This window comes from Gymnoscopelus microlampas (genome assembly GCF_963454915.1).
Source record: "Gymnoscopelus microlampas genome assembly, chromosome: 4".
Taxonomy (NCBI): Eukaryota; Metazoa; Chordata; class Actinopteri; order Myctophiformes; family Myctophidae; genus Gymnoscopelus; species Gymnoscopelus microlampas.
Genome location: NC_139941.1, coordinates 39,455,073 through 39,481,502, shown reverse-complemented (window position 1 = coordinate 39,481,502; position 26,430 = coordinate 39,455,073). Strand labels below are relative to the sequence as shown.

Below are 26,430 nucleotides of genomic sequence, written 5' to 3'. Positions count from 1 at the left end.
TCCATATTCCTTCTGTGTTTGCATTCCCTCCCACAGCCCAGCCCTTAGATTTACAGGGCAACGCTTTGGCTCCGCGAGAGACATGCTGGCAAAGAGGAAGGTCATGGTTTTTTTACAACTGCTAGCTCCCCAATGCTGACAGCCACTGCTGCCAAAGTGACACACTCTGTTTGGCTTTCCCACGTTCACAGAGAGGCACATGGACGGCACTTCGTCTTTATCACGGGGGCCACACGATGCCACACACGTCTCATCAGCTTACAGTACATGCATGTGTGTCACACAATTCCCAGAGCTGGTTTAATTTGCTAACGAGCAAAACATCATCATAATAATAATAATAATAATAATAATAATAGTCCCACGAGAGATCACACACTTTTTTTTTTTAAATATTTTTTTTGCATGTTCTCTTTCTTTTCATTCACACAGTAAAATCCTTAGTGTTAACCACTTGAGCCCTATTCAAACATTAGCCGATCTACAAGCTCCCAAAGTATTGCATTACAAAACATTGTGAGCTTGTAGATCTGCTATTTTTTAATAAAAATGTTTTTTTTTACATATTACAAATAAATCTGAAAATCTCTGAATTTCTTCACCTGTAATGACAAGCCCAAAATAGGGATGCCGGGGTTATTAAGTGGTTAATTCAACTCAAGAAGAGTGTCCAAATGGAACCTAATGGACCCGGGATTTTACAGTGTATATTCCCAGTGTGGTGGGGTGGGGGTTGGGGGTTGGGGTTGGGGAGGGGTAGGAAGGATATGGAGAGTAAGCCGTGGTCGTATGTGTGCTACAGTAGGTGCCTTGGGGTAGAGAGTGCGCCGCACACACACACACACACACACACACACACACACCCCTCTCTCTATCGCTCCTCCTCATCAAGCATGGATTCTAATCAGGGCTGGGGAGAGATATAAGACGTTCAGTCATTAAATAAATTAACTCTGCCACTCTATGCTCTCCTTCAGCACCCCGCGAGAGAGAGAGGCCCCGCCGTGCTCTGCATACATAGAGAGAGAGAGAGAGAGAGAGAGGAACGCACAGCAGCCCTCGTTGCTACTCCTCAACCTTCCTACAACGCAACCTAAGCAGGGCTCCGGCCGACACACACACACACACACACGCGCGTGGTGGTGGTGGGCGTGCAAGGCACACAGAGGCAAAAAACACACGTTATAGGAGATAGCCTTCATGATTTAACCCTTTAAGACCTGAGAAGATTCTTTAAAAAAAACTAAATCCAACAGTTTTTTGAAAAAAAATATTAAAAATATTTTTTCACGATTTTTCAAAAATAGCAGATCTACAAGCTCATAGCGCGGCACTCGGTGCCGCGCTATGAGCTTGTATATCTGCTATTTTTGAATAGCCAAAGACATCTAAAGTGACACAAATGTGTTCCAGGTATCAATGGGTTAAGCGAAGCCAGTAGAACCACGCCTTCTGTCCTCACTCACTGATGCTCGCATTTGCGTTGGAGAGAGAGGCTTTCACTTTGCATAATTGTATTAAAACAAAGCCTGGGGATGTTTACCATTAAGAATACCCATACGTGCGAGCATTTGATGTGCAACGCTGGAACATCTAGAGGTGCCGTACGTACCGCGAGTCATAAATAATCTGTGGAAACACTGCTGATTCACTGGCTTTGTGTGTGTGAGACAAGTCAGTGTGGATGTGGAGTTTTGAGGATCTTGCGCTGCGCTCTGCCATTCATCAAGAGACGTGGCGTGTGCACAGTGACGAACAGTGAAAGAGCTCAGCCTCGGCTCAGATCACTGACACAAACAATCAAAGCTGACACGGGCTTCCTATATAGCACCTGCCACTCCGCAGAACACACATAGATCCTTATCCCATTAAGACCTGGAACGCATCTGTGTCACTTTTTGATTTGAGCTAAAAAAAAACATTATTTTACACTTTGGCTATTCAAAAATAGCAGATCTACAAGCTCGTAGCGCGGCACCGAGTGCCGCGCTACGAGCTTGTAGATCTGCTATTTTTGAAAAATTATGAAAATGTGTGCAAATCTTTGAATATATATTGTTTTAAAGCGATATTTTTTTACTAAAATCTTTGCTTCTTGGGGTCCCTGGAACAAAATATTTTGAGTTGGGGGTCGGCGGCCAAATACATATCATTTTGGGTGGTCCTTGACATGAAAACGTTTGAGCACCACTGATATAGAAACATACGTTCTTTCAGAATACTGTTGGGACTTAGAAGACATTCGTAGAATCGGCCTCAGGTCTTAATGAGTTATGAGAGGGTGGAACTCGCGCTCCGCACAGTTCTAAACTCATATCTTCACACCCTTCACATCATCTTTTCCGGACACCGTGACGTTAAAAAAAAAAAAAAAGTGCATGCTTAATGCATATCAATCATTTTTGACAGAGGAAATGCTTATTTGAGAAGCCAGAGACGTGAAGGCGAAAGGCACCGTGTCAGCGGAAACGTCGATTGTCAAAACTTGCCATTTGAAATTTGCAGCGCGCCGCGCGTCGGAGACAAATATCCTTAGAAATCCCTTACGTGGCAATTTGTATCATTCTAATGCGTGCTTTAATTCTCCATTACTTAAAAATGAAGTACCTGGTGAAGGTAGAAAACACATTAGAGAAAGTAAGAAATGAACATAAGGGTCTGGGGATCTCTTTCTCTGGCAGACACAATTAAATATTCATGCGTCTCCTCCTAGGACAGAACAGATACAGATCATTATCATGGCAACAGCACACCACCATTTTGTTCACACGTTTTTGCTTCGGAATCAATGTGTTTATGAGCTCCATAAGAAAAGCAAGAAGGCCATGTCAGAATATCCGCATTAACCCCATCATTAACCCATTAAGACCTGGAACTGTGTCATTTTTAGATTTGAGCTAAAAAGCATTATTTTACACTTTGGGCTATTCAAAAATAGCAGATCTACAAGCTCATAGCGCGGCACCGAGTGCCGCGCTACGAGCTTGTAGATCTGCTATTTTTGAAAAATCATGAAAATGTGTTTAAAGCGAACATTTTTAACTCAAATCTTTGCTTCTGGGGGGTTCCTGGAACAAAATATTTTGGTGGGGGTCCGCGGCCAAATACATATAATTTTGGGGGTCCTTGACACGAAAAAGATTGAGCACCACTGATACAGAAACATACGTTTTTCAGAAAACTGTTGGGATTTAGGAGACATGTAGAATCGGCTTCAGGTCTCAATGGGTTAAAAACCGTAACGCCTTCCCATGGCTTATACTAAACCCTAGCAGTGAAGAATGCTTCTTTCGAGTGTGGAATTAAAAAAAATATGGCTCTGGTTCCCGCTGTGACGTTCAGACAGTCAGTATTATGAGTAAAATTAAAAACTGTTGCTGACTAGGCTTGCACAGGTTTTTTTTTAACAAAATGGGTCCGGTGTCTCTTTTGAACACTTCAGCCACACCACGCCACGGGACAGGATACCGCCTCCCCGACGGTAGCGAATCATTCCAAAATTCATTACATACTGCTCAGTCCTCTTCCTGCCTTCCGCTTGACGAGAGAAAAGGAGAGAAGAAGAAGAATAGCAGTAATGTACTTTGGATGACCTCCACTTTCTAAAGAGAAGGAGAAACCTGCCTTTTTTTTCTCTCCTTCGCTTTTCAATCCCCATCAAAGAAGCAGCAAAAAGGAAGGACAGCATTCCCCTGCTCGCCGTCATTAATCATAGCTTTCTGGGAGCAAAGCGCATATTAATTTCTGTCATCCCAAACATCATTCGGTATTGTTATGGCATGGCTTAGTCCTCATTCACCAGGCAGACGCTCGCCCCATTCCTCCTGGTTTGAGGGAAGACAGGCCCTTGTGAGGCTGCGTTTGCAGAGCAAGAGGCCTTTATCCCTGGGGCTCTGACACCAATTAAGCCATTTCACCGAGAGACGAAAACAGGGCCCGCCGTCCCAGGGTAACATGAGCCAGCACCTAGCCTGCTGGCCCCTCGCCATCTTTCCATTACTTCAGACACAAAAATGAACTTCATGGACTTACGAAAAAAGGACGAAAAAAAAGGAAAAAAAAGATTTTTAGCATACCAGCATAGAATATTGAGTGGTGGCAGAATTACGAAGGTCGGGATTTGAAACTTGAATTTTGCAGTGTTTCTGCCCAGTCTGTATTAGTCAAAGTGGTGTCTATCTGCAACATCGATGGCATACCTATTGTTTTTTTCTGTGATGTCACCACACAAATGTATTTTTTTTAATTCAGTGTTATGTGCATTAAAAAATAATCTGACATTATAATAGAATTGTGCCACTGATTATATATAGTAAGGAGAGCAATGTCAGGCGAAGCATCTGATTTCAAGTTTGTCTTTGTGTTCTCTAGTTTTATGCTGTTGCCTTGTGGCAGGCAGCAGAGTGGAGCTCGTCTTGGGGCTGAAGCAGAATAATGCAAGGTTTTGTTATGAATTAAATATTAGAAGTCTTAACAGAGCAGCCAATAAGAATTATTTGCCTTATTAAAGCGGCAGAAGACGCTGATTAAATTTTCATTGCATTGCAGTCTTTTTCCCATTTCTGCCTTCGATATATCATTCTAATGTATGGAACATGTGGAACAATGGCATGTGGAACAATGGGGAAGAGGGGGGCTTAATTTCAAGATTGGAAATGAGGGGAAGACAGCACAGATTTCTTCTCTTTTCTTTTCTTTTTTACAAGACCAATCTCATGCAAGGAAAACAACGGTGACAGCGGTATATTGTGCTTTTTACTTGTCAGTTCACACTGATAACAAGCCCTCATCCTGCCATTCAAGAGCTTCATCCTGCCATTCATGAGCCATAATGGTAGAAATGCCATCACTGATCTAATAACTGTACATTTGCCAACCTCAAATTCCAGCATGCCTTTTTTTGCACCTGTTGGAGTTACCTACCCTGCTCTAGTACTGCAACATGTGTTCCATAACACACGTTTTAATCTCTACCAGCAACATTCAATGCCAATTTCAATGATACAAAAATGAAACAAAATTATCATGTTAACCCATTAAGACGGACCTGGGACGCATCTGTGTTATTTTTAGATTTCTTTGGGCTATTCAAAAATAGCAGATATACAAGCTCATAGCGCGGCACCGAGTGCCGCGTTATGAGCTTGTATATCTGCTATTTTTGAAAAATAGTGAAAATTTGAGCAAATCTTTGAATACGTATATTTTTCAAGCGAACATTTTTAACTCAAATCTTTGCTTCTGGGGGTCCCTGGAACAAAATATTTTGAGATGGGGGTCCACAGCCAAATACATATCGTTTTGGGGGTCCTTGACATGAAAAAAGTTTGAGAACCACTGATACAACAACATAGGTTTTTTCAAAGAACTGTTACGATTTAGAAGACATTTTGTAGAATCGGCCTCAGGTCTTAATGGGTTAAACACAACCCCAAAAACAAGTAGCAAGGACAAAAGCTGGTTATTTTGACTTAGTTATGTTCACAGATGGCGTGTCAGTTAGTTATCTACATGTAATGTGTGCAGAGAGTAAATGAACATCATAGTATCTATTGTCCCATGAGAAAAAACTCTTCCCTGAAACACTGGAGCTAATGAAATGGAGACCTATAAATAGCAGTATCATTACTGAGAGAGGACTTGCATTGCACCAGTCTTTCCGTCTGACCCTCTTTACACTAATAAGTGCTCTATGTGGCAGTGTTTGCCAAACAATGGGTCGGGACCCATTTTTGGGCCGCGGACCCGTTTTTTATGGGTCACGAGGAAATGTGTATGTTGCCTACAAAATACATGTATTATTGTTATAATTCAAATGATTTTGTAAAATAAAAGTACAAATCAATTTTTCTAAAGAATTTCAGAAATGTTCAATAAAAAAACCCTAAGAAATAGTGACAATAGCAGATCTACAAGCACACAATGTGAGATATAAGCACACAACGTGAGCTTGTAGATTAGCTATTAAACATGCGAGTGGTTAATTCATAATCTATTTTTGTACGTTTGGGTCCCGGGGAGACACCAAATTTCTCTTTTGTGTCTTGAGCTAAAATGTTTGGTAAACACTGCTCTATGGCCATCAAATGATACACAGCACTACAACATCAAATCAGTAGATACATTCTAAATCAGTAGTTCTCAAACTTTTTTGTGCTAAAGACTCCCAAAATGATATATATTTGGCCGCTGGCCCCCATCTGAAAATGTTTTGCGCCAGGGACCCCCAGAACAGAAGATTTGTGTTAAAAAAAACAAAATGAACACTTTCAAGATTTTGCTAAAATGTTCAAAAATAGCAGATGTACAAGCTCCTAGTGCAGCACAAAGTGACGCGCTGTGAGCTTGTAGAATATATGCTATTTTTGAACATTTTGCTAAAATGTTCAAAATTAGCAGATGTATTGCGCGTCACTACGAGCTTGTAGATCTGCTATTTTTGAATAGACAACGCTAAAATCTAAAATGACACAGATGCTTTGCCGGTGTTAATAGTGAAGACACAGAGTTAGGTGCAAATGCAAAGAATCAAACACAAATCAAAGCCTCTCGCATTAGGGACATTTTGTAGTTGCATCCTAAGTAATTATTCGTACAATTTTACAGTACATTTACGTACATGCAGATACAGTGTACGAATAGTAATACCAATACCGAAGGACTCTCTTCTATCATACTATATCATGCAAAGCGGAGTAACAAAATAAACTTCAATATTCTAAAATGTGTGTAAACCCAATTTGTTCATTGTCTTTGTAACATGCACTGTAAGCATGGCCGCAGTCAGCAAAAGATAGTTTAAAACGTTGCTACTATGTGTTTTATGAAAAGAAATTACATGAGGAGGATGGATATTTAAATTTGTATGCTTGCTGAAAAATTACTGAGGCAGCATATATTTTGTAAACACATCAGAGATGAAAACTGTAAAATGACATTATTATTATTTTATTTTTGTGGGAACACGATATATACCGTACTGTGTGTGTGTGTATATATATATATATATATATATATATATATATATATATATATATATATATATATATATATATATATATATATATATATATATATATATATATATATATATACACTGTATGCATACAACATACAGTGCAGTCTAGCTTACATGTCTGACAAGTCAAAGGTTACTCCCTGATTGACGAGAGGTACATCTCCGGCGATGTGTTGTAAAACAACACCTTGCTAACTGATGCCTGGGCCCCGACAAGTGGACGACACGTCACCTCATCCGTGTTTGTTTGTATGTATACATCACACATTTCTACTAAATAAACATAAGGGTGCGTTGCACTTCGGGGCTATTGTTTTAACTAGCTTCTTTCTCAACAAAAAAAAATGTCACAGCCAACATAAGGGACACTACAACAATTCTACATGAAAATGCTAACGAAGATGCTTGAAACAGGCACATTCATTCCTACCGCTGTAAACTAATTTCAATCAATCCTTCCCTTTTGCATGGCAAGCAGCCTCTGCTGGCTGCCACTGCCTGAAGATAACTATTTCACCACCTCTGTCATGCCTAATTAACAACTCAGATGTACAATTTAGAAATTTCGCAATTAACCTACTAAAATATTGTTGGAGGATGCTAATTGTTATGCCAGTTGCCATAAAGACTCATTTGCATAACGTATGTGCAAAAAACAATTATGAGCTGTTGATCGCGGCACGCAGGAGCCCACAGAAAACGCTTCGAGCTATGAAGCGGGAGGGGAGGGTGGTGGGGGGGGGGGAGGGTTAGTGGCGAGAGAGACATGTGCAAGATGGGTGTTTGTGTGTGCAGATGGAGAGACATCAACAGCACTGAATCATCGTACAAAACCCCCAGATTATAGCGTGTGTGTGTGTGTGTGTGTGTGTGTGTGTGTGTGTGTGTGTGTGTGTGTGTGTGTGTGTGTGTGTGTGTGTGTGTGTGTGTGTGTGTGTGTGTGTATGTGTGTGTGAGAGAGTGTGTGTGTACGTATGTACTGTACGTGTCTGCATGTGTGTGCGTGCATGCATATATGTGTGTGTGACTGTGTGTGTGTGTGTGTGTGTGCGTCTGTGCGCGCGCACAGTTCCGGAGCTCCACAGACATTAGGGGTATAACAGCAATTCCAGCGACCGAGTGTCTCTACAGCATTTTCCACTCCTAAGTGAAACTGATATGCATTCCGGCATTTCTCTTCTTCTTCTTTTCTCCCTTTGTCTTGCTCATTTTCCTTTCACTCGCTGGCAGAGAAAGGAAGGTATGTGAGAGCTACTACTTAGATAATAGCCACATCTTTCCAATTCCCCCTGCACGGCTATAGAGGAGGAGGAAGCGCGGAGTGGCCCTGCCATTGAGGCAGTCAGGAACCCAGCTGTGAGCGAGCCATTCTGCACAACACTATCTAGTCTCTGCAGCCACATCACTGAGACAAAAAGCAGCTAAAGTCAATTGTCTGCCCTGCTGAATGGCTTTCTGTTCCCTGTCATACATTGACTGGGACGTTTTCAGCAAATAAAGTCTAATAAAACCACGGGGCAAAGCACCACTCAAGATTCAACCAATATTGACTTTTGATCCCTGGGCTGGCATGGAAAAACAGAGATCAGCTGTACTAGCGATATTAATATGAATTGTATAAACAATAGCATTAATACAAACAATATTAATAATTGTACAGAAAATACTAATGTTAATACTACTAATTACAATAGTAAAAATACTACAACTAATTACCACCCATTCAAAATGAGGAGAGTCATTAACTCTTTGTCAGAGAACACTGAAATTAATGTTCCCCGTGGGTTTCAGAAATGCTTACAGTACCTCCTCTGTCCTAACTCTATTTACGCCCAGGTAATGCTTTTAGTCAGCTTTGCATGTGGTTAATTACACGCTCGTCCTGAAAAGTATTTAGCTCGCCTGGTGCTCCTAGCTGAACAGGACCCGGATATATAAACAAATAAATACACGATATAAAAAGCACGTTCGGGCGGTTTAACGGAAAGGCGAGAAAGAGCGCACGCGTCTGGTCTGACGCGAAGGCTGACATTGGCTCGGGTCTGGTTGGTTGGGAGTGTAGTCCCTTTAATCCACTGCTTTAAACACTGGATCTGGGCATTTATCAGCCTCTGAATCACTTCTCTCTCTCTCTATCTCTCTCTCACCCTCTCCCCCTACCTCTCCAGACCCCCAGTTTCTGAACCTGATGAGTCAAAGGTCAGGAAAACAACAAGTCAATACGGCACAGCCAAGAGGAGAGAGCGCCATGCGGGCTGAGAGAGAGCTGTGTGGAGGGCTCTAAGCCTCTATGTGGCACACCGTGATTTAGCCTGTAATAGTTTTCTGTAATCTCTTTCTATTGATTAAACCTCACATCAAAGAGGAGTCTTGCTGCAGAACCTCTCTTTTGCTGGTCAGAAATACCATATGGAGGTAATCTTTCACCTATGTTATTCTTGCTGCTCCCGCTGGTGCTGCTGCTGCTGCAAGCCTCTCCTCTCCTCCAGGACGAGAGAGAGCCAGCAGTGGAAAACAAACCCAGCCATAGAGGAGGAACTATACTGCAAAAAAACTAATCTGAATAACACACGTCTTCCAGATCTATGGACTCATTGTCTTCTGTCATAACAGAGGAAAGTCTGCCGATGTGAACGTTAAATGTACCGTACTTTAAAAAGCCTCTGTGTTCATTTTTAACTGCAGGGAGTTTAAGTGTGCATTTCTCTCTCAAATTGCTTAATGAACACTGAGGATGTTAGTGTACGTACGTGTTTCTAATGTCGTGAAATGGTAAGACGTTTTTGTAATATGAATAATTTAAAAAAGGTACAACTGCTGTTATGTGCATGTTGTAAATGTGAGTTCAGGAGACACAAAAAAAAACATCACATTCACAATCTAAAGGACAAAGAATGCCATTAGCCTACAGTACCACACATTTAGCTTATCTAAATGCAAAACCAAGAAAAATTGTTGGGGGGAAAAAAGGCTGCTAAAACACTCAATTTACTGACAGGCAAATGACTTCATGCTGCCACTTAATCTCATTTCTTGCATAATGCCCTCTAATTAGCATATCAAAGTGAATTAATACTTCTAGGGCATTAGCAATGCAGAAATATGCTCCAACTCTACAATAAGTGTTACAACAGTGCCCCAAAAAACTTCTTCTAAGCTAGGGATGCACGATTAATCGTTCATCATATCGCCATCGGCCAATATCAGCCTTAAAAAATGCAATATTGGCCGACATTTTACTTTTTATATTTATATCTGAATGTGAAGCTGAAAAAGCCTTTGGTGATGATTGAAGCCTTCAGATTCAATCAGTGTTTTCTGGGGATGCTTTTAAACCTGGTCTACCTGTAGTACAAATAAAGGCAAAGAAATTGGAAAGATATTCTAAAATAAAGTCCTATAAGACAAAGACAATGTTTTGTATAGGTCTGCATCTGCACCCAGAATCACAGTAACTGTATAACAGGTGTATGGTTAACCCTTCTGGAAATGTGTATTGCAATATCGGTATTGGTATCGGTATCGATTAATTTGACCATGCAATTAATCAGTTATCGGGTAATGGCCAAAATGTGCATTCCTATTCTAAACGGTGCAAAGTCTTCATAATATAATCTAATAGTTGAAGCCTTCCTTCAAAAAACCATCTAAAAACAAGGAATGCTTGCACTTGAAACACAGTCATTATTTTAACACCAGACCATTCTTTGCCCTACAAAAGGGCTCACAGGTACTGTAACTGTGAGCGCAGCCTGGTGCTGATGTAGCCTTGGGAATGTTTTTTCAACTTAACCCATTAAGACCTAAGGCGATTCTTTAAAAAAATCTAAATCCTAAGAGTTTTTTGAAAAAAATCGAAAAAAAAATGTTTTCACGATTTTTCAAAAATAGCAGATCTACAAGCTCATAGCGCGGCACTCGGTGCCGCGCTATGAGCTTGTATATCTGCTATTTTTGAATAGCCAAAGACATCTAAAGTGACACAGATGCGTTCCAGGTATCAATGGGTTAAATAGCCTTCCTTTTCTTTGTATACCACTGTACATACATGTTGTCAAACTAATGTCTGGAGAACATTATTCATCCTTACTCTCCGAGCACTGGACTGCACCACATCCTAATGCAGCAGCTACACACACAATAAAATCATCAGTGTTAATTTACACCATTGGTAAACTCATGTACACACATGTAACCAAATGGACCCTCAACACGTGTTACATGTGTACACTGTCAGAGTAAACGACTTGTACTGTGTGTACCTATGGTTGTTGAACCGCTTCCAGATACATTATTCCAAAAATCATTTTCAACCAAATGGCTGATCCTGTGGCTAAAAGGCATTGGGCCCCTGTGCCATTTGAGCGCACATGAAAGGGCCAAGGAATCCCTGTGTACGATGCTGCTACAGGGGCCAAGTGAATGGCTCACTGTGTGCTGGAAAAACAGAGCGGTCAGCGAGGCCACCGGACCAGCTGAGCTCTGTCAATGGCTAAGAGGGGGAGACTGTGACTCCAAACCACAGGCTAACCACACACACATACACATACACACACATACATACAAGCACACACGTTTGCCCCGGCACACATTCACACTTTCCCCACACACTCTCTGACAAATCAACACCTAATTATTTCAATATATATATATATTTATTTTTTATCCTGTGCTTCGTGTATTTTTCCTTTTGGTCAAATTGTTGCGCAAACCGAGCTTGTTATATGGGGCGAATGTGTTCCAACCTGAAAGCCTGCGACATGAACAGTTTTATTTCAGTGAATATAATAGTGAAGTCGATCTCTTTTTCTTGTTACAGTACATGTGCAGGTCTTATAAAGTAACATGAGATTAAACATAGAAAATGAACTAAATCTAATCTAGTGTTTCTCAATTCAAGTTCTACAGGTGGACTCAAGATACCTTCAGTAGGATGATGAAGTCGAATTGACGGTTGCACACAAACATAAGGTGGGGTTAACTGTGTGTAATCAATGTGTCTCTTGCTTTTACTCTACCTCCTGCATTTGCACAGTCCAACGTAAAGATAAATAAAGATGGCTCAAGTAGACCGTAGACGGTGAAGGAGACTTTTTGCTGCCCCTGTGGACACAGGCTTGTGTTGGGGAAGTTCATAAAGTTTTATGATCTCCCCCAAGTCAACTTCCTTATAAACCACACAAAGGTCACAAATCTGGTATCATGTTTGCCAATTTAAACATGAACCCATTTCATTCTTCTGCTTTTTTTTTTTTTTTTTTACACTAAAAACTCTGTTTGGACAATAAATATGATTTGGTCAATAAATATGAATTGGTCATATTGTCATTTAAAAGATCTGTTTGTCAGGGCTTCCTCTCATGAATAACCTATTTAACTATGCTAATGCAAAAAAAAAAAAAAACAATACTGTAAATACTGTCCGTAAAAAACACCAAGGAATAAAATGCCATGCATCTTTAAAAAGAATTGGGTAAAAGTTGAGGAATGTGCATAAGTATAACATAGTGTATAATATACACATCCATTTGAATTTCAACAGTACAAAGATCACCTTTTTTTAAGGCTACAAGAAAACTTGTACTAAAACTAATACAAGTTAGGAAAACACAGCACAATAGATTTCTTTCTAATTCCCTCTCTCACAACATGCACATCCCCCCCACACACACACACACACACACACACACACACACACACACACCGTATGTGGAGGCACGCACATACATTTTATGGCATGTCCACGCTGCGCACACACACACACACACACACACACACACACACACACACACACACACACACACACACACACACACACACACACACACACACACACACACACACACACACACACACACACACACACACACACACACACTTCTTTTTTGCCAAGTAGGTATAAAAGTAAAATTTCTAAAGCTTTGTTGATACCTTATGTATTTACAACTAGCCTACACAATGCATGAAAAAATACTTATTTCCATATTTCCAAACAACTTAATTTAGCAATATGCTACTTTTAAGCTGTTGATGGCAATGAGGTAAATGTGATTTGCAGTAGGCTATATAGCCTACCTACAGTACGCTTTGCAACTGACTATGACTTAAATAACCTAAAAAGGTTAATGAAGTGTCTTCCACTGCACTTCCACGACAATTGATGATTGTAGCCTATAGCATTCAGGTGTTGAAAAGGTGTCAGTTGTTGATTTACACCTAGATTTTGCAGTGATGTCTGCTGTGTGGCGCACATGAAAACTCCACTGTGCTAAGTGCAAAAGGTACCGAGGGGTGAATAAGTGCACGTTGTTCTTGTAAACCCTGCACATCCACAAAACCCATAGCCTGCCCTACTGTACTGGACAAGATGCTTTTCAGAAACAAAAGCAAGTGTCGAAAACGATTAACCAACCTAATGGTCTCTCCTGCCAATGCCATGCCCTCCTTAACAATCTCCACAGACTCGTGATAGTTTGAAAAAAAAAAAAAATTGGATGATTGGCAGAACCTGCCATAACCTGGTTGTAACCTATACTGTACAATAGCCCATCCGATTCCTGGGAGGTAAAGATGGCGATGGTGGGATTTTTACGAGGGTCAGCAATCTTTGTCTTTTTTTGAGTAGCCCTGTATTCGTGTTTTTTTTTAGTTTTTTTTTACAATGTGTGAATTTTCACAAAGATCTTACCTGTCTTTTCTTTGATTTCACAGAGAACGCTGAAGAGTGCAGGTTTCATTCTGTGACAGTTCAGTCCATGTTTCCTGTTTCAGTATAAGACAAAGATAAATATTCAAATATAGCCATCATGACACCAAACTTTTAAGACATTAAGAATCATTGTGGATATAAAATGTGCTTCAATATTAGTGTGCACTATTATAGCCTACTTTGCCGAGCATAATTCCACCTCCTGTCAGCCTGATGTTAATTGTCTGATTTTCTACCATAAAAGTTGCCCTACTTAGGCGGCAGCCTACACTATAGCCAGGCTATTATGCTACTTAATTATTTTCTAAAGGTTAAAAACTAATTTAGTTGCATATTTTGGTGGCCTGTTCTTTATTATTATTAGCAATTTATATCATGTTATTTTGGCCCAATTTTCACTCACCAATGTATGACTCTCAATAGAGCCTACATTGTGCATTATGCTAATACAGAACATCAATGTTTGTTTTGGTAAACAGACTAATAAAGGCTATTATCATTAAAATATCAGGACAAGTGTGCTCACTAAAACTTTTTGTACATTAGATGAGGTTGAGAAACACACTGAGTAAATAACGTGCTGTATATTATGTTTAACTTGTTGTTACACACAGCTTGTGAGGCAACAAGTTCACTTTATAGCAACAGACTGTTATTTAAGACAATATTGTCTATATCACTGTGGGTCGGGACCCATTTGTGGGTCACGGGTCCATTTTATGGGTCGTGAGTAAATATCCACTTTATTTTTTTTCTCATTTACCACATTTTGTTTTTCATTATTTCAAAAGATAGTTTTTTCCCAAAAAGAAAAAAAATCAATTTTTCATGAATTAAAAATAAATTCAGATTTTTTTTCTAATAATTTCATTTCAGAAATTCCATAAATTCGACTACCAAATGTTGAGATCTACAAACTCACAACACGTTGCATCGCGATGCGATCAGCTATTTTCACTAGTTTGGGTCCTTGGGCAAACGTCTTAATTTCTCTTTTGGGTCTCTATAGCTAAAAAGTTTGTGAACCACTGGTCTATATTGTGCATATAGCAGACCTTGTATAGCACTGTAGACTTTCTGTGCTTTTCTTTGCGAACTGTTAATAAAGTATTCAATCAATCAATCAATCAATCAAATCAATCAATGGGCAGTTCTAGCAGCTGAGACAATAAGGATGGGTTCATCATGGTGCTGGAGGAAGTTAGGAAAACATAAATGAACCAACTTTGCTTGCGCTTCGTCCAGACTCTGATCGGTAATGGTCATTATCTGATGCAGAATGTCACCGATGTCTTGCTTTCTTCCGTCCCCGTCCGTCCCGTCGTGTCCATGCGGAGGCGGCAGTGCCCCCATGCCTCCACCTTGTACCGAGTGGCCGGCCAGGCTGACGCCGCCGATAGACTGCATGATCCGGGCTTGATCGTCCATAGTAGCCGCGATAGAGTCAGCGCACTGAGCCAGGCAAATTGAAAAACTCATATAACAAAATCAACCTACAACATACGTTGTAGACTCTCTAATATAACTGAGCAAATCGTTCAGTTCTTCTGGTCAACAATATCGGAGCATAGATCGCATCAAAGTGTCCAAGTTCTCGCTGATGATGTCCTCGCTTTTACGCACGGTCCAAAGTGGCGAAAACGTAGGATTATTTGTGTCCAAAAATAGTAAATACATAGGCTTTTTAATTCTTCAAAACTTCTGTGTCAAAATTGATTTGACAGCCGTTGTCCATCGTAACCCGCACGAATCCTCCTCATGCCTCAATTTGTCTTTCAGTTTGACTTGACGCGTGGTGAATAGAAACGCTCCTTTGGTGATCTCTCATTTATTATAGCGGCTCTTCTTGTCTTTAGGATTGATCCTCGCGCATTTTCCTCTTTAAAAAAGGTTCAAATCCTCATCGTAAAAACCGCGCAGGGGCAACAAAATATCCAACGTGAAAATGTGGTAAAACAAATAAGAAGAAAAATATAGTAAAACTCTTATAGGCAAGCATTAAATGTTGCCAACTGTATAAATGTACATAAATGATTCCCCACGAAAAAAACTGAAAATATTAAAAGAATAAATCTGCGACGTAGGTGTCCCAATGCTAATTCTATAAATAAATAAAAATATGAAATGTAGAAAAAGTTAATTGCATTAGTGGGAGAGAAAAAAAATGATAGGCAAAAAAAGAAAGAGCGAGAAATTAATTAGGCTACACGTTGTATTAAAGGCGATGCGCAAAAATATCTAGCCTGCTGAAATTTATGAGCCCGATCCTCTGCCTGTGTGTGTTTTATGTTGTTTGATGGCAGCGGTAGTGAGCGATTGACAGTGTGCCAATGCCACTCACTCAGTGCAGAGACGTGTCAGGGAGAGAGGGAGGAGAGAGAGAAAAAAAAAGGGAAAAAAATACAAAATCGAAATGAAAATGCACGCTCCGCCCTTACAGAGGAGGGGTCTATATTCTTGTCACTTCTCCGCCGGAACACTGAAAACAAAACGCTAGAGCAGTACTTTAAGGATGGTGATTGTAAAAGATGAAAGCATATCCCCCTCTCTCTCTTGCTTAGGTTATCCTCATTTCCTCACGGCGTTGCACGCGCACCTGCAACGCATAACCTATTGCGCACATTTACCAATGGCACCCCATACAGAGGGGGAGAGAAAAAAAAGGCTAATAATCTAGAGTTTTTGAAACAGTTTGATGTAGAACTAGTATAGTCCCTTTCTATATGCCTTGGTTCAGAGGCAGGGGGAGAGCCGAAGACATGTTTATATTATTGCAAGTAAAGCTCCTCGACCAATCACCGACAAGTATGACTTGGACTGACGACCGCCGCGTCCTATTAAGTGTCAGATGCATGATGCCGAGGGCCCACCCACTCCATCCCCTCCATCTACTTCAGCCACTGCTGGTACAAAGGGATGGGAACTTCTGATTGGCCGTTGCCACGAGTGACACATGCATTGCACTAGGCGAGGCGGCGCTGCTGCCTCTGTGCTCCTCCGCAGTTGCTATGGTAGCAGACAAGTTGTTGAGCTGGAAGCAAGACTACAAATGCACTTCTATATATATATACGCATGTATGCTAGACCAGTGATTCTCAAGCTTTTCTTTTTTTTTCTTTGCCATTTTGAGGACCCCCCAGTTTGATATGGATTAGGCCACAGCACCACCATTTGATGCATTTTTCTTATCATTTCTTTTTTATATATATCCCTGTAATATCCACACTGTAAATTATCAGTGTTTATTAAAGTCTGAGAGAGTACATATTTGTACATTTGTAGAGATACAGACCCTGTAAGGGTCCATTTGGACCCCTGGTGGTCCCTGGACCCCGACATTGAGAAACAGTGTTTTTTTAGACCATTGACTGAGAAAACAAAAATACATGATGGGGTTCACTTCCATTTTAACAACATTTTATAACCGCCAATGTTTAGGAAGCTGATATTTTACACACTTTCCACTTCATTTCATGCATTTCAGCCAGTTCCCCCACTATTTAATCCACTTGAAACATGTATGCGTCTCCAGTTCAGCTTTACCCCCTTAAATAATTGATGGTATTCATTCTGAAGTTTCAGCAGCATAGGTTGTGGTTTAATTTGGGCTGGTGGTTGTGGATGACTATATAGATAAATGCTGCATATGGCCACCATCATGGCCAGAACAGACTTAAAGAGGTACAGAGTATAGACAATAGTGGTATTATACCGCTATATTGTCACAGTGTATAATTCTTGATCACCAAAATCAATATTTATGAACATGATCTCACCAAAACCTACAACTCCCTGTTTTTTGGAGTTTTTTTGACCTGCCGTACAGCATATTGCTGAGTGTGAGAAAATAAATCTGTATGGAAACATAAAAAAAGAAAAAATACACAAACAAACACTAGGGAGAGTAATGTGATCTATTGTTAGATATAATATGATGTCTCTCTCTCTATGGAAGTGAGCAATTCATTCATGTAAAAAAGTCTCAAAACTTCTCTGTCTTTGGGGTCTTACAAAAAAAGCCATGTCATGCAATATTTTTATTTTACTTTCAAGGTTGTGAATTAAATCCCCCCCCTCCTCCTCCTCCTCTCTCCCCCCCCCCCATGTGGCTCTCTCTCTTCCTTTCCCTGTGTGTGTCTCTCTCTCTTCCTCTCCCTGTGTCTCTCTCTCTCTCTCTTCCTCTCTCTCTCTCTCTCTCTCTCTCTCTCTCTCTCTCTCTCTCTCTCTCTCTCTCTCTCTCTCTCTCTCTCTCTCTCTCTCTCTCTCTCTCTCTCTCTCTCTCTCTCTCTCTCTCTCTCTCTCTCTCTCTCTCTCTCTCTCTCTCTCTCTCTCTCTCTCTCTCTCTCTCTCTCTCTCTCTGAATGTACTGTACTCATTTCACCTTAAATACTGTATCTTCACTCCAGAACAGAAACACATGAGCATAACATGTAATTCTGCCAGGAAGTGCCGGTCAACAGACAGGACAACAGAAACAACAAAAACAACGCAAAACAAACATTTTATGTGAATACTGTACACATAGTACCTTGACATTTGTGCATGAGAACTCCTGGATCTGAGAGGACCTTGAGGGATCTGTGACGGTGTCTCCAATGGGTCCTACGAAACATGAAGAATAAACAACCTATTTAATTTTCTACAGAGCACAACAACAGAGTTGAACTATATATACTGCATCAGCTGTTCTCTGTGATGGCCTGAGTTTTAAAATACTGTTTTAGAATCCCGGTGTCAAACAACCAGGGTTTGATTTACTTGGGGGGAAGTGGGGTGGGGGATCGACATGCCTCTGCTTTTGATATCCCCCTTCTGGTTATTCATTTGTATTGCCAGTGGGAATATGTTTAACCCATTAAGTAAGACCTGAGCCGATTCTTTAAAAAAATGTTCAAGATTTTTCAAAAATAGCAGATCTACAAGCTCATAGCGCGGCACTCGATGCCGCGCTATGAGCTTGTATATCTGCTATTTTTGAATAGCCAAAGAAATATAAACTGACACAGATGCGTTCCAGGTCTTATTAGGTTAATCCCCTGGTCAGACTGAATCAAATACATGCAGTTCCTTTTGGGTAATGTAGACTGTCTGATATATTTGATATTTATGATCGATAATATCACGATTTAATAATTTAATAGCTAATTTTCAAAAGTATTTTTCTCTTTGTCTTTGCTGTACGACAAAGTATGGATTAAGTTGGTTAGAAAACCATTACAAAACGAAACAACGGCTACAATAGGTGTACCCTAGGTTAGAAAATTTGGGCAGTACAAAATTCAAAGATGTAAAAAAAAAAAAAAAAAAAAATCCCCCCCCCAAAAAAACAATCTCTTTAGGCAAGCTGTGTGGTTCCCCACTCATTCACTTGACCTTGAAGTACAGGCGCGACACACTCTTGAGTTTAGTGAATGGGAGTCCCAGGACTACTGCATTTATCATTGGAATACTGAGCTGTCAAGTCACACTACATACCTGTCAAGAAGGGCTCAAAGGTACAGCTCCAGCTCTTCTCCTCTGTTGCAGTGCATGATTCTTCATTGCATTGCAGAGCAGGACTATTCACTATTGTTTTCAGCCATATGTCAACATAATTCATTTCCGTATGGTGACAGCCTCTTACAGTATAAGACGCTGTGTGGCACTACTTGCTCGCAACACCGTGTTTACATAACCAAGGGGTATGCTGTATCCACTGTTAAAAAGATGTGTTCTCTCTCTCTCTCTCTCTCTCTCTCTTTAACACATTAAGACCGGGAACGCATCAGATTTCTTTGGCTATTCAAAAATAGCAGATATACAAGCTCGTAGCGCGGCACCGAGTGCCGCGCTACGAGCTTGTAGATCTGCTATTTTTGAAAAATCGTGAAAATGTGTGCAAATCTTTGAATATATATACTTTTTAAAGCAAACATTTGTAACTCAAATCTTTGCTTCTGGGGGTCCCTGGAAACAACATATTTTGAGATTGGGGTCCGTGGCCAAAAACAAATAATTTTGGGGGTCCTTGACATGAAAAAGTTTGAGAACCACTGCTATAGAAACATAGTTTTTTTTTCGAGAAAAGAAAAAAAAACTGTTAGGATTTAGAAGACATTTTGTAGAATCGGCCTCAGGTCTTAATGGGTTAAGGCACGTTGATGCAATATAAATATTTTTACAGGCCAGTTACATTAAAGAAAAAAAGCATATCAGTTTTGAAAACATGATCCGATACTTGACAAATTGTTTCAACATGTGTACATCAGGTTAAACGAGATTATATTCCATTATAAATGAACCATGCAATATGTGTGAGCATAAATACCTCTACTGTACTGAGTGTAGAGAGACAACACTTTGTCATCATGCCTCTCATTGTGACGTCTGAAAAGACCCACAGGTGCCATAGAAAGTGACTGTGTTGTCATATTTCATTTAGGCATCCTTCTGCAAAGCTGTAATTGCCTAATTAGCTTGTTAATTAGGAGATTAGCATTTACTGATAGAGTGGCTTGCTCTGTTGTGATGAGAGTAATACAGATTAAGTGAGAAGTTATGGGTGTATGATTTCACAATTCTGTTGTCCACAAAGGGGTCACAATTCATTAAAGGATTGGTGAAATTACTGCTCATTTTACACCAGAGAATGAGCCATGACTTCCTTTAAAGTCGGATTTATACTTTAGTTGTGTGCCCGGTGTCGCACGCCGAAAATTAGCAGGGCAGCTTGTAGATCTGCTATTTTCGGGGGGAAACCGAGTATAAATCCCGCATCAGGTGTCCAAAGGTTACCGGCCATGCAAGTGTTGCCAGATTCTGTGAGAGAAACAAGCAACCAGGGTCTAGGAAAACCAGCCCAAAAGAAGCGACTATGAGTCCACATGAGCACTTTAACATATACATCAGCTATTTGAAAATAGCAGATCTACAAGCTCACAACGCGTCGCGATGCGACGCGTTGTGAGCTTGGAGATCGGCTATTTTCAGATGAAATCTTGCAGGGAAATTATAATAAGCAGATCTGGCAACCCAAATCTTTGTCACATGGTGGTACGGGGGACAGCAAAGGTATACCTCCAGGTCTGAGAGAGACGCCTGTTTGATCCCCCGGTTGCTCAGGGAGACTGCATGGAGGAAATGACCGGGCAGACGGTGCCAGAGATATTACTATAAACCAATTATGAAAAGTCTTTCATTTGGTTTGGATACTTTATTCTTATTTATTTCCTGGTATTTGTCCCCGGTATGCAACGCAGTTCATCTTCATTAGTGTTGCACTAAGCCCAAGCAGAGAGAGAGAGAGAGGTATAGTCTGAAGATTTGTTGCATCTGTTTCTAGTTTCCTTGGGTGTTATGAGGAAAAAATGTTATAAATTGCGGCTTTTAACCCATTGAGACCTGAAGCCGATTCTACATGTCTCCTAAATCTCAACAGTTTTCTGAAAAACGTATGTTTCTATATCAGTGGTGCTCAATCTTTTTCATGTCAAGGACCCCCAAAATGATATGTATTTGGTCGCGAACCCCCATCAAAATATGTTGTTCCAGGGACCCCCAAGAAGCAACGATTTGAGTTAAAAATGTTCGCTTTAAAAATATATATATTCAAAGATTTGCACACATTTTCACGATTTTTCAAAAATAGCAGATATACAAGCTCAGTGCCGCGCTATGAGCTTGTATATCTGCTATTTTTGAATAGCCTAAAGTGTAAAATAATGCTTTTTAGCTCAAATCTAAAAATGCCACAGTTCCAGGTCTTAATGGGTTAAAAAGCATTCCGATATGTGTCAGAATTCAATATAGAACAAGTTGAAAAGTTCAGGCCCTGTTGTGCTGTATCGCACATGCCGTGCTTTAAAGGTGGCTAACTATGTAGGAAATATTGCATCAGCCGTGTTGTTGACTCCCTCTATGGTTATTAAGTCATTTCAAGGGTAGTGTTAGTGTAGGAGGTAAACTAACACGCCATTAAGAATGTTAAATGCACAATTAGTGTGTGGATATTTATGCTACTAACACACTCGTTGCTGGATAGCAGTAATTTCTGTCAGGGAGTTTAAAGACTTTTTTATATGATCTAGAAGAGTAGACTGGTGTGTCTAAAAAAAGATGTCTCAAGTCGTGCACTGATTAGATCATTAGGTCGTTTAGAAATTTGCGAATCACCCTGGAGTTGTGGGTAGGCAATTCCATTTGTTTCAACCCTCAGTCTAGTTTGTTGTTGTTGTTGTGTAAATAAATGATGAATTGTCAACATTGAAAAGGATATTTTAAGGATATTTTTTGGAACTTATATAATATGTCAATGAGTCAATGACATACATTTGATGAATGCCAGTAATTATTCGTGAATGAACAATCAAACAGAACAGAGATATTGATAACATAGATTTGAAGTCCAGTGCTTATACAGTACATACAATACGTTCTCTCCAGGCATCAGATATACGATTTTATTGCAATTTTAACGGCGAGACACGGCGCATCCCCGGAGAGACTGTTCATTTTTGGAAGTCAGGACAGATGTAAGAGATCAGGGCCAGGCAGTAAGCACGAGGGAAAGGTGAGAGGTACACAGCTATACTGCTCCACGTGATCAATCACGCCATACTTGCCCTCCCTCAGCTCTGCACCGTTACACTGTCTCCGCTGAATGCAATGCTCTCTTTGCTTAAAATTATTACACAGGCCATAAACCCGAGGAGGGGAGAGTCCTGTTAACCTATTGAGACCGGGAACATTTTTAGATTTCTTTGAGCTATCCAAAAATATCAGATATACAAGCTCATAGCGCGGCACCGAGTGCCGCGCTATGAGCTTGTATATCTGCTATTTTTGAAAAATCGTGAAAATGTGTGCAAATCTTTGATATATATTTTTTTTATAGCGAACATTTCTAACTCAAATATTTGTTTCTGGGGGGTCCCTGGAACAACATTTTGAGATGGGGGTCCGCGGCCAAATACATATCGTTTTGGGGGTCCTTGACATGAAGAAGTTTGAGAACCACTGATTATAGCATCAAAAGTGTCTTTAAAAAACTGTTGGAATTTAGAAGACATTTTGTAGAATCCCAAGAAGCAAAAATTTGAGTAAAAAATGTTTGCTTTAAATATATATTTAAAGATTTGCACTCATTTTCACTTTTTTTCAAAAAATAGCAGATCTACAAGCTCATATGATACCCCAAAGAAATCTAAAAATAGCCCAAAGAAATCTAAAAATGACACAGATGCGTTCCCGGTCTGAATGGGTTAATGTGGGTACATGTAGTGGTTGCAGTAACCTTTAAGATTGGCCGGCGGTGGCAGCTTGGACACGGGCCATATATCCCTGTCCAATACCCCGGTCAAGGTTTGACTCTCCAGCAGCCATTTTAAGGCTTTACATTTTAATTGTCACTCAGGCTATAAGCCAAATTGATTCCTATGAGTAGAATAAAACAAGATGTTTACTGCCTCACTTTCTCCCCGCGACTTTCATTTGAGGGGAATTCACTTGCCATTCATTACATAAATATTTACGCATACGTTTATTTATGTACACGGGACATGCTGAATTCTAAATCCTTGTGTGTAACTAATCTTTCAGTTTCTCTAGCAAGTATGCTGCATCGGTTACGGAAAAACAACCTGTTTTTTATCCCACCTCAATTTCTGCTGATGCAAACATAAGCTACAGCATGTCTGCTACGCATTAACTAATATATTCAAACTTGAGACGTTAATTTGTTTGTGCCGGTGAAATAAAAACACGTTTTTCACTTTTAGAGTCTTTTCTCACTTATACTGTATCTCCTCCATATGTTTAGTCTTAAATGTAAAGAGGATGACTTTTTAACATAAACTTAAAGATACACAGAATTTGTCAGTTAACCCATTTAGAGCGGGAAAACATCTGACTGTGTCAATTTTAGATTTCTTTGGTTATTCAAAAATAGCAGATATACAAGCTCATAGCGCGGTACTCGGTAAACTTGTAGATCTACAATTCTTCTGAAAAATCGTGAAAATGGGTGCAAATCTTTGAATATATATATATTTTCAAGCGAACATTTGTAACTCAAATCTTTGCTTCTTTGGATCCCTGGAACAAAATATTTTACAAATGTATATATTCAAAGATTTGCACACATTTTCACCACTTTTTAAAAAAAATAGCAGATCTACAAGCTCATGGCGCGGCACTCGGTGCCGCGCCATGAGCTTGTAGATCTGCTATAGCCAAAGAATAGCCAAAGAAACCTTAAAATGACACACAGATGCGTTCCCGGATTGAATGGTTTAATGAATCTAAAATGTGCAAGGAGGTCACGGCGTTAGTGTGTCTAAATCACCGTAGCCGGGCTGCCCTTAGCTCAACTTGAATATTGACATTATGCCAGCCATGACACCATAATTCAGCCCACTGCGATGGTCATTTGATAAATGGTATCATAAATTGTTGACAAAACAATTTGTGATGTATTATGTTACCGATGGGTTGTACTGCTTATCAAATCAAGTAATCTGGCAGAGCACTCCATTCATCAGCATAATGCAACGGCTTGTTATAGATAGTGATGACTTTGTTCCTTTGTGAACATGCTGTACGGATCTGCCGCTGCTCAATCTTTTTTTGAGCTCTGGACCACTGGCATTATTTTTTGAACAATCCACAAGGACCCTCACTCCCACCCACAACTATATTTAGTATAAGAAGGCAGTTTTTTCTTTAATTAATATTTAACATCAATGATCATAACACATTATTGAATTTGGATTTTATATGTGAGTTGGTTGGATATGTACATTTATGATGATGATGATGATTTATGATTTATGATGTTTGGACTTTTCTGCCTTTATTTATAGTGTATAGTGGGGATAGACAGGAAACAGGGAGAGAGAGATGGGGAGAGACATACAGTAAAGATCGTCGGGATCGGGACTCGAACCCACGATGCACTGTCAGGCTACTTTAGAGCCTAGGTGCCCGGACTGCCAAGCGACGGTCCGGGCCTGGTTTTCCTGTTGTAAGTCCACACTAGTCTGTTTTGATTTGTTGTAAACAAAGACAGAAAATAAACCATTCAGTAATTCATTCATCTTACAGATGGATTCATACTTAGTTGTGCGCTGTTGTCGCATACAAAAACTAGCAGATCTACATACCGGCAACACGTCGCAAATCAATAAATCGGCTATTTTCAGTGTGTGACAACCCGTTCAGTCACACTTGCACTGCATCCTCCATGTATATAATGCATCATGAACATACTTATAAGGAATTATAATCTGTTTATAACACTGTATAATTAGAGTTATAAGAACTCATAAATAATCATAATGCTTTATAACAATACTCATACAACACATTATAAACCATTTTATAATGACTAATGAGTTTTTGCAAGTATCATTAGTGTTTTATAATTGCCATAGTTGTACATTATAATAATTATAAGTTATAATGTATTATAATCACTGTTATAATGCATTATACGTCACTATACTGTTGGTGGTCATTGGGTGCTTTAAGTAAAGTAATTGCATTCCTGAAGCCTAATGCATGTCAAACTGGGGGTCCTTGAAATTAAAATTGTTGGAAATCACTGCTAGAGCCGTAAAAATCTTCTCTTATGGGGGTCCCTGGCATATCTTTTCAAGTGGGGGTCCACGGGCTAATAAGTGTGGGAGTGTAAGGAGTAGGAGGGGAGGTTGTATGTGATGTCAGACAAGAGCACGCTCAGCGAGAGAGAGAAAGAGAGAGGGAGAGAGAGAGCGAGTTACAGTAGAGAAGCTATTTCACCCACACAATAACCTGGGCCAATGTGGAACCTGAACACACACTAAACGACGTGTCGCAGAGCATCGCATTGTCAGTGCAATAACATCAGCAGCCCCGTGCAAGCTTATAGCATGTTTTATGCTTGTGATATAATATAATATCATCATAATGTACACACTTGCACCTACTGTATGTGGTGGTCCAAATACAGAGGGCCCACATCAAAAATTTCCCACTGCTCACAAACCATTATGATCCCAATCATGCGCTGTGGCACTTTTGACCTTTATGCTGCCTTCTTGGTGGAAGGTACAAGGTCAGATGATAAAAGCTGACCTCTTCATCTCAGACAGTGCTAATTCACCAGTTAAAACCCTAATTGCTGTGATCTGCACAAAAGGCCAGGGGTAAAGGCTGCTGAGTAGCATTAACCTTAAGAGCTTTGAACATTACACTTTGTGAAGAGCTTTGCACTCGACATTGGGGACCCTTCCATATCCAACATTGAGAGAGAGAGAGAGAGAGAGAGAGAGAGAGAGAGAGAGAGAGAGAAATAAGTGAAGGACTGATCTCTGACAGAAATAGTATGTTTGACAAATTAAATAATCTGAACAGAAAGCAGGTGTTGCTGCTATATAGACATTGCTGCCAATTAAATGCCCCTTGACCTCCTCTGCTATTAAGAGACAACCGTAATGTTTCTCCTCTCTCCTTTCTCATGCCCACTAACCTACACTACCCCCCCCCCCCCCCCACCTCCACCCCCTGGAGACTGACACACAGATACAGTAATTACTGTATTTTAAGCTGCTGACACGCTGGAAAGCTTTCAAATCAGCATAGTTTCCCTCATTTCGAATATCATTGAATGGGGAAAATAATTACATACGTGATGATATCACTGCTTAACAAATTGCACCGTAGTCCTGATTGCGGTGTGAAGCGGAGA

General features: G+C 40.1%; 1 protein-coding gene across 5 annotated transcripts in view; it reads right to left on the bottom strand.

The window, feature by feature from the left end:
- pbx3b (pre-B-cell leukemia homeobox 3b) overlaps window positions 1-15,986 on the bottom strand; it is a 104,705-nt gene extending 88,719 nt beyond the window's left edge. For all 5 annotated transcript variants that reach the window (XM_084055262.1, XM_084055258.1, XM_084055260.1 and 2 more), the window contains exons 1-2: window positions 14,953-15,986; window positions 13,707-13,780 (exon numbers count right to left, since the gene is read on the bottom strand). In XM_084055262.1, coding sequence (XP_083911388.1) covers window positions 13,707-13,780; window positions 14,953-15,206 — 328 coding nt within the window. In that variant the 5' untranslated portion in view covers window positions 15,207-15,986. The remainder of the gene's footprint in view (window positions 1-13,706; window positions 13,781-14,952) is intronic.
- Between the last annotated feature and the right edge of the window lie 10,444 nt (window positions 15,987-26,430).